At 40.7% G+C, this 9560-nt stretch overlaps 1 protein-coding gene across 6 annotated transcripts in view; it reads right to left on the reverse strand.

Annotated features, from left to right (window-relative positions):
- Nucleotides 1-9088, reverse strand: part of ABCB1 (ATP binding cassette subfamily B member 1) — a 56308-nt gene extending 47220 nt beyond the window's left edge. The window contains exons 1-4 of one of the 6 annotated variants that reach the window (XM_077936900.1): nt 8897-9088; nt 8131-8224; nt 4059-4110; nt 644-791 (exon numbers count right to left, since the gene is read on the reverse strand). In XM_077936900.1, the coding sequence (XP_077793026.1) occupies nt 644-791; nt 4059-4110; nt 8131-8222 (292 nt within the window). In that variant the 5' untranslated portion in view covers nt 8223-8224; nt 8897-9088. Of the gene's footprint in view, nt 1-643; nt 792-4058; nt 4114-8130; nt 8247-8896 lie in introns of all 6 variants that reach the window. The other 5 variants (XM_028751484.2, XM_028751485.2, XM_028751480.2 and 2 more) reach the window with 5 other exon arrangements.
- Nucleotides 9089-9560: the final 472 nt, after the last annotated feature.

Raw genomic sequence — 9560 nt, forward strand, 5'->3', positions numbered from 1 at the left:
ATGCAGTCCAGTCTTCCATTTTAATCAGACATTTGTTTAATCAAGTTCAATTAGACTTCTAAGCAAATGTGCGTCCTTAGACATGCCCTAAAAATGTACCTAATGAAGTGTAGTTGTTCAGGGCAATTGATGAGCACCTGCCTTAAGAGCTTAACTATGTACTCTTAACTATAAGGGTGATACTGTTTTTTATTTTGTAAAGTAGCCCATAGGCCATAGGCCATTTCCCCTTTCAATATGTCAAGCCACTCTTGAAGGGAAGAAAGCAGGTCAGGGAGTTTGCCTAGTCAGCAGTAACAGGTGGCAAGGTTAGACCTAGGCCAGCCTGATGGTGCTAGATGGGACTGATGGAAATTTCAGTGCAAAAGACAGAGAGGGGACAAAGTCCTCGAAGGCTGACCTAGACAGGACCAAAGAACGAGCTGAAGCAAGAATTCTCTGTTTCTTTTTCTCGGATGCAGCTGGGAAGTCAGAGCCCTGAGGAAACTGTTCTGGCTTCTGTTCCTTAGCGAATTATTTATTTTCTCCCAGTTTTATATCCAAAGTTGCCATGTTAAAAAATAATTTAATAGAAAAAAAAACAGAAGCACACATTTACTATATGAAAACTTCAAAAATGATTGCTCCCTAAGATAGCACTTACTTGTAGGGAAATATTTTGCTGCATTAACAAAGCTGTCTGTCATGTCTCCGAAAACAATCATCATGAGAGGAAGAGAGGCTCCATGAAGGGCTGACATGACGGTGCCTAATATCATTAGCAACTTATCCAAACAGTCAGCGTAACGAAACTGAAAACAAAACAAAAATCCACATGCAGTGTTTTAAGTAAAGTGCATTTACAAAGCACATAAAACAAACATTTGATTGTGTCAGTATTTCACAGATAACACAAAATGACAAAAGAAATCTACTGATTTTTTCCCCATTCCTTCTCACTGGCATTAAATCAAGTACAGAACTGTGGCACTGTTCTACCTTGATCACTTGAGATCCTCTGATGGGGCACTCCTAGTAGTTCCCTATGCTCCTGAGGTAGCTCAAATACGAGTTTTCCTATTGGTTGTGAACAAGTACTTTGGCAAGAGGGTGAACACAACTAAAAATGGCCCAGTGTAGTATGGGAGCTTTGCCATTCTGCTTTGTGCAGAAGATGGGCTGTTAAGATGCTGGTGGGGTGGTTATGTCCACATCAGAAAATATCTAAACCATCTATGCTTTCGACAAATAGGAGAGACGGGCTGCTTGCTAAAACAGGGGCAGCTTCAGGCATTGGGGTTCCTCTCTTCCTCTTTGCAACCATCCAACGAGCCCAATTATTTTGTTGGGCAAAATGTTCCTGCATTGCAGAAGGTTGGACTAGATGATCCTCGTGGTCCTTTCCAACTCTCTAATTCTGTGAGTCTAAAAGCAGGAGATTCCAGTGGTCAGCAGACCCCCTCAGCTTCCCCTATTCAGACATTCAGATGGCAAGCATCAATCTGTTTGCATAAATTAATGTGGATGCATTGCTGTTTACTGTATTGTTAATTGTGGGAATGTTCTGGGGTGCAGGGGAGGATATATTGACTAATTATATCCTTATCCAACTTGTGCTAACAAGTTCCCAAAATATCAGCAGAGTTTATAAACATTCCCCTTTTAGTGCGCAACGGTAACGTGTGCACAGGTTCGCTAGAACCTCTATAATAATTACCCTGGTAATTTCCCCTTTAGTTCCCTCTTAAAATACAAGACACAACACAGTCTTCATAAAAGTATAAAAGAGTTTACTCACGTTCTGTTCACAATGTGATCCCAGAAGGCACAGCTTAAAAAGGTTACATACATTTAGGATCTATCTTGTAGCAAGATAGGCCTTATCTCCTCTCTTGGCTGGGAGCCAAGAGAGCATCCTTAGATGTTTCCTCATTGAAGGAAGATGGCAGAGAGAGAGAGGGTCTGCCTGCCCTGTGCTTTTGTCATTACCTGCACAGGTGAGGCCACACCCACCTCTGGTCACATGCGGAGGAAGTCCGTCCCCAGGAAGTTTACCTGCTTGCTGGACAGACATCCCCACCATGTTCCAACATATACACTCTAGGAATGTTGTCATTGACTGCTCCTGTGTTTACATCCCACATTAATGAGCTAATTGTTGTTGTTTTTCTTGTGTTTTTATTATTAAAGAAAAGACTATGACCGCTCTTCAGGTTCCCTCCTCAGTCTCCTGTTCTCCAAGCTAAATCCCCCCAGTTTCGTCAAACTTTCTACATAGAACTAGCTTTCAACCCCGTGACCATCTTTGATGTCCTCCTCAGAACTACCTCCAATGCATCCACACTGATCTCAAGGTGCAGAACTGAACGCAATACAGTAGTACCTTGGTTGTCAAACTTAATCAATTCTGGAAGTCCATTCCAAAACCAAAGCATTCCAAAACCAAGGTGTGCTTTCCCATAGAAAGTACTGTAATGCAAAATGGATTAATCCGTTCCAGACTTTTAAAAAACAACCCCTAAAACAGCAATTTAACATGAATTTTACTACCTAACGAGACCATTGATCCATAAAATGAAAGCAATAATCAATGTACTGTACTATAAAATAAATAAGACAGTATTGTAGATGATGAAAATGATCACCCACACAGTCACAAAAACAAATTAACCAAAAAGCCTCAAAAACAAAAACACCAAATAAATAGCAAAAACAAAACCGCCAAACTTAATCCATTCCGGAAGTCAATTTGACTTCCGAAATGTTCGAAAACCAAGGCGCAGCTTCTGATTGGTGCAGGCACCCTGGAAACAATAGCTGACAGTCGCACCAGACATTCGGCTTCCAAAAAACGTTCGAAAACCGGAACACTTCCAGGTTTGCAGCATTTGAGAACCAAGGCGTTTGAGAACCAAAGCGTTTGAGAACCAAGGTACCACTGTACTCACAAAACAGGTCTGGCAAATAGTTGACTCAATAGTTTGTTGGTGTTTGTGCTGCCTGATCTGACAAACGAACATCACATAAATTTAATAACTGCAATTGCCAAACTGCACTCTACTCGTAACATAGTTGTAGGATGTTATTTTGGAAGGCTGCAAAATCCTGAGCAGTTGATTTGCACCAGTTTAAGAAATCAGGCTCTGGCATCAGGAAATGGGATGGGATAAAAACGAAGGCTTCCAGTACTATAGAGCAGTGTTTCCCAACCTTGTGCCTCCAGCTGTTTTTGGACTACAATTCCCATCATCCCTTGCCACTGGTCTTGCTAGTCAGGGATGATGGGAGTTGTAGTTCAAAAACAGCTGGAGGCACAAGGTTGGGAAACACTGCTATAGAGAGTTGAACAAATGCACATTTCTATGCAAATGAAGATGTCGTTCTTTAGGGTTGATGTTTCCTAACATAAGCACCCTATGGATCGCAATCAGTCATACTTGTGTCCTTACTCACCTAATATACATTTAATATTTGACACAATAGCCTAGTGCAAATATTATGCAGCCATTCACTACCATATCCTTGCCTCTCCATGTAAACTATTTCTTTCCTCCGATAGCATTACATCATCATGACTAACTATGCTGTGTACACATTCTTGTTTACTCTGCATATAGTGTGCTCCCACAGCCGCTTTCGGAAGCGGTGTACACATAAGGTTATTCACAACCAATATCACTCCTGTTGTTTCTAATAGAAATACTGTGATTTGATGTGTTTCCCCCAAATGAGCTTCAATCCTAATTGAGAAAAAGAACAGCCTTGCTGTGTTTTAAGCATGCAATGTGCACACAGCTTAATTTAACCATGAAGGCTTACCCTAATTAGTGTTTAACAGACTCTGCAGATCCTGGTTAAAGCTAACCATAGTTAACACTGGTCAAGATGTTACACTGCACCACATAATTAATGCTGATAAGAGAATAAGGGGTGAAATTTGCACATGAGGAAAAAAGAGGTGAGAGTCTACAGTTGATGTCTTATCTATTAAAAGGTCACCAGCGCTACATCTGCAATGGGCCTGTAGAAGTGTGCATCGATTGAAGTACAGTACAATATACACATGGAACAGAGCTTACCATTGTAAATGGGCTGACCTTCTTAGGCTTCTCTTTGCTTGGCTTTTCTTTACTGCTGAACAAATAATAAATAGCTTTGTGAGATTTCAGAGAAGAACCAAGTTTAACCGTTAACAATAAACAAAAACAAAATTTCCCCTTGAAGGCATGAAATAAAAGCAAATTGCATTTGTTCTTGTGTGATGCATTTTGCAGCTATTTCTAAAGCCCCTTTTAAAATGTGTGTGCATGTAACATCTCTTAAGTCAGTCTCATATCACCATCAAATTATGGTCAGACACCAGTAAGAGCAGGCATTAAAATACAAAATCTAAAATCCCTTTCTTCTCCTCAGAATTGGCAGCTCTGTAATTTTGGGTTGACATAGGATTTCAAACTACCACAGCAGGACCGGCAACATTATACTAGGGTTGTGTATTCTCAGAGGGTTTTAAGGCTTTTCCGAATTGAAACAGGTATCCATCAAAGCATCTGAACTGAATCAGGCTGCTCCTGGGATTGCATCAGAGCTTCTGAGATTTCAGAGGACCATGTCATTGGTTTATTTGCATGTCATTTCTGCACAACATTTCCCCCCAAATTGGCTCAGAACATATCAAATGAAGAGCAGTGGCAAGTCAAAAATTACACATAATTACAAGCATTCTACAAGGTATTCAACAAATAGAATAGAATAGAATAGAATAGATTCTTTATTGTCATTACACAAGTGCAACATTGCACAAGTGCAACGAAATTGGATGCCATCCCTTAAAAACAACAAAAGCAAAACAACAACAACAACCAAACAAACCACATTCCAGCCACACCCACACCAACACCCATCAAACTCCCAGGTCACACTATCGAGTTACAGCATTCAAAAAGGCCACAGCTCTTGGATAGAAACTGTTTTTCAGTCTATTGCCCTAGTTAGTTTATACCAGGCTTCCTCAACCTCGGCCCTCCAGATGTTTTGAGACTACAATTCCCATCTTCCCTGACCACTGGTCCTGCTAGCTAGGGATCATGGGAGTTGTAGGCCAAAAACATCTGGAGGGCTGAGGTTGAGGAAGCCTGGTTTATAAATTTTAAATAGCAGCCATATATCTCACTAGCACACACACCGCCCCTGATAATCTCATCTCTCAGTTTAGTTCTCATCTCTCATTTTTCCTCTTCTCGTCTTTTTCTTTTAGGCTGAACCTTACATATTTATCTTATCGTATGTGTTTACAGCATCTGTTTTGCTATTTCAAACAAATCACGGTTTCCCATTACAGCTGTACGCAGAGGACAGCATGGTTTGTCCAAACCACAATGATTTAAAGCAGGATTTGAAACCACAGTTTTGATCCTGGATTGCTCTATTCTGATGTAACCTATTCAGACATAACAGGACCCCGAAATGTATTCCAAAGAGCAAAAGGAAGCTTTAAACATCTTCTCCTCGGGCACAGAGGGGAAGGGAGAGCATGTGAGCCTCACTTGCTTGTCATAATTCCAGTGGCGTAGCGTGGGTTGTCAGCACCCGGGGCAAGGCAAGTAATTTGCGCCCCCTAACCCGTGGATTTGCGCCCCCTAACCTATGGATTTGCCCTAACCCCAGATGTTGCGCCCGGTGCGGCCGGGCCCCCCCTGCACCCCCCACACTACGCCACTGCATAATTCTGAACCAGAGTTGTTTAGCATTATGAGCACATCCACGGCATATGCTTCAAGCAGTCTTATACCGCTTTAGCAGGCATGACTTCACTCAACGTACCCAGTAATTTGTTAAGGGTACTGAGAGTTGTTAAGAGACCCCTTTAAGAGCTACAGCTCCCATGACTCTTTGAGGGGTGCCAAGACTGGTAAAGGGGTGAAGGTGAAACCTATCCATTCTTAAGGAAATCAGCCCTGAGTGCTCACTGGAAGGACAGATCCTGAAGCTGAGACTCCAATACTTTGGCCACCTCATGAGAAGAGAAGACTCCCTGGAAAAGACCCTGATGTTGGGAAAGATGGAGGGCACAAGGAGAAGGGGACGACAGAGGACGAGATGGTTGGACAGTGTTGTTGAAGCTACCAGCATGAGTTTGGCCAAACTGCGGGAGGCAGGGAAGACAGAGGGCCTGGTGTGCTCTGGTCCATAGGGTCACGAAGAGTCAGACACGACTAAACAACAACAACAATAAATGTATAGTGTGGACGTGACTATTTATGAACTGATCCAAACACATCTAATCAGTTCCCCCTCCATTTGATATATAGATAGAGAAAAGAAAATGTGTGTGTGAGGAGGGATCAGGGAGGCCTCCTTTCTAGCATACTGAGGTGTTGATGGTCCAGCCATACTGGAATCAACAAAGCAGGGAGACCATGCTGAAGATGCCAGGTTACTCAGCCTTGCAGAGGATAAGGTGGGGCTAGAGGGGCTTTGGGTGTGGATTCCAGCAATGGAGAAAGGGAAATGAAGGGGAATACTGTGAGTGGGTGGAACTGAGGAGGAATAAGCAGAGGCCCTGGAAGTAAACAGGGTGGGGAAATGAGGGAAATTAACAGCAGCTGAGAGCAAGATGCTGACTGTGATAGGAATAAGGGGAAACAGCATCACCTGTGGTAAATTCAGAGGTTACAGCTGGAAAAAAAAGGAAATGGCAAATATCACCAGAGAAGGAGGAAACAGGGAAGAGAGGAAGGAGGGCTACCTCAGCAATGGGCTAAGTAGCAAAAGCATAATGAAGCCACCCTAAGAGGGTGCCTGGAAATGAGAAGAGCCCGAAACATTAGAGGGCACTGGGGCTCTTAAGGCATTTGGGACCCACAAGAAAGTGAGATGGGAATCTTCACAGCACAATCCTTACTCGCCTGCAGGCTTGGCAATTTGTCCTTGATTTCACCTCCCACACAAAACTAGACATGAAGCTTCCTAAAAGGTTAATGTGAGCTGCTTTGCATTGCAACAAACACCTACATTATTTTTTACTGTTAGACTACAATAGAGCAACATAATTGACATGTGATGTCCTGTCTCCCGACAGGCTTGTGTTTCTAAGAGCTAGACAGTATCACTAGACAGTAATGCAGCAGGTGAAGCTTTCTCCTAGCAGTTAGCGGCAATGATGGGATAAGGTACAACTGCTGAACTTCTGCCTATAAGCACCGATAAGGAGGGGGGATTAGTAAAATCTGAGCAAATTCATACATGGCTGGCAAAGTGCCAAATGTGGTTTAAAGCTTTCTGAATTAATCAAGATCCAGAATCGTAAATATATTTGTAATGCCCCAAGGCCTTGTCAAAAAGTAGTCCAAAAAGAACATACCAATGATTAAATATATAATGTCAGCATTGTTTCTAGGTTGTTGTATTTTTGAATAATGTTTATTGTTGTGTGTTTTTTTTTAAAAAAACAACCTTATACTTTTTACTCGGGATGGACAAATTAGTCAGTTCTGGTTCTCTGTTTCTCATTTATCCAATCTTAAATTCAGTTGACCACATTTCCATAGCAATTTATGATTTTTGCCTTTTTAAAAAAATGAAAATTTGTCAGCATCTTAGGATGTATTTCTCCTAATGCACACATTTTTTGTTGGGAGTTTTTCCTAATATAATACATTAGTGTATGTTATTTTCACCTATCTATGCCTTTAAAAGATTCTTCTACGGATTAGATTAGAAGGATGGAGAATTAGATTGTGAAATTCAGAGAAGTGTGAATTTCAAAAGATGCTTCACATACTGTTTTGGAAAATGCAGTTTGTTAAGTTTGCCTTTAAATATGAACAGGATTTACCGTAATTTCTACCCTATCCTTAATTTGGACAAACAAACCATGTAGTAACAGACAGACAGTAAAACTACCAAGATGACAATATATTATTCTACCATGACTGCAGATCACAAATTAATGTAGAGATACACCAAAAGAGATACAGTATTAGATGTTGCTGGCTTCCCTAAAATCCAAGAGTGAGCAGGCAAATAACTTGAACAGACTAGTTGCATTTGAAAGGCTGTGTATAACTAGGTGATGTTTTACTCCAACAGGAAGCATTATGAAGCAAGTAAGACAAACTCATGGACTGCAAATGCAGGAAAATTACCCACCTTTTCCTTTCAACTTGAGAAGCATTATTTATTTCAGCCATCTCTTCAAGCTTTCCGTTCATGTTTGCCTTTGCCTGGCTCTCTGATGCCATTTCTGCCTGATGAGCAAATGGAATCTTTCAGGAAATTAAATAACAAACCACTTTAGGTCTTAAAGAAACATGCAGCTAATGGAACTACAACATGCACGCACGCACACACGCAAGCAAATGCTGCTTTTAAAACAAATGGCCTTCTCCAAAAATAGCATTCAGAACAACCGGCCAGTAATTATTTTGTATTAAATAAAATGCTACATTGGACAGCCTTCCAATGGGTAACATGAAATTCACCAGAGTTGTTTTTTAAAAAAACCTGTTGTGTTGTTTCATTTAAATTTGGGCATACAATAATATGGATTTTGGATCCCCGATTTAAATAGTTTTGTGTAATTAATTAGAGTGAAAAAAGGACCAAAGTACAGTATTCTATTTAATAGTTTGGCACTCTCACTCTCACTTTCACACACTCAGTCTCTGCTTTTTTAAAACACAGCATTTAAGTGTACATGATACACAAAACCAGTGCTTTTTTTTAAATAAAAAAATCTTTAGGGGTACTTTAATTTTGACTCAAGAAAATAACCATTTTATAGTTCAAATTGGGAAAAATAAATACAGTAAATGGACAAAAGTACAAAGATTCACAAAATGTTTAGGGGTATGCGTACCCCTGCATCCACCCAGAAAAAAAGAACTGCACAAAACTCAGAAAAATGCAGACTTACCGAAAGTTGGGGTTCTTCTTTCTTGTCTTTAATTCTTGAAATGTTGAGAAGCTATGAGTTGCAGTGAAACGGCCGGTGATGGGAGGTAAGTGATATGGCAAGTTACTGTTCTGTTACATAAAGCAGTGAGTGACAAGGCAAGTGCTTGTTATAACAGATATTTGCAGGCAGTTCCTGCTCCCCTTGGACCTTGTCTACTCCCAGGGAGACTCCACCTCCTTCCAGACTTAATGTTTAACACAGTCAGAGCTGTCACTTAGGAACCTCTCTCACTCATAATTCCACCTGAATAAAGAGCCCTTCCTGTTTTCATGATGCTTTATAAGGTCAGAATCTGCTTCCCAAAATATCAGTATCAACTACTATTTTCTTCTTTCTCTTTTTTGGTAGTTTTAAAAGTACTCTCTAGTATTACAGAGCACAAACAGTAGAAGAATAGGTAAACTATTGGAGATAAAAAGACAGGAAATATCAAAATGGGAGTGATGGAAATAATGTTTTAGGGAAGGGATTGAAGATTCCAGAAAGGGAGTTGTCAAAATATTGTGTAATAATAATAATGTTATGTACTGAAGTTCTCACCCTGGGCCAGCAGGGGGATACTGTAGATAGTTATGCAAATGAAGGATTGAAAGTGATGTCCAGTGATTGGATTGTTTTAGAA

This window comes from Podarcis muralis, chromosome 12 (assembly GCF_964188315.1).
Source record: "Podarcis muralis chromosome 12, rPodMur119.hap1.1, whole genome shotgun sequence".
In the NCBI taxonomy this organism is placed as follows: Eukaryota; Metazoa; Chordata; class Lepidosauria; order Squamata; family Lacertidae; genus Podarcis; species Podarcis muralis.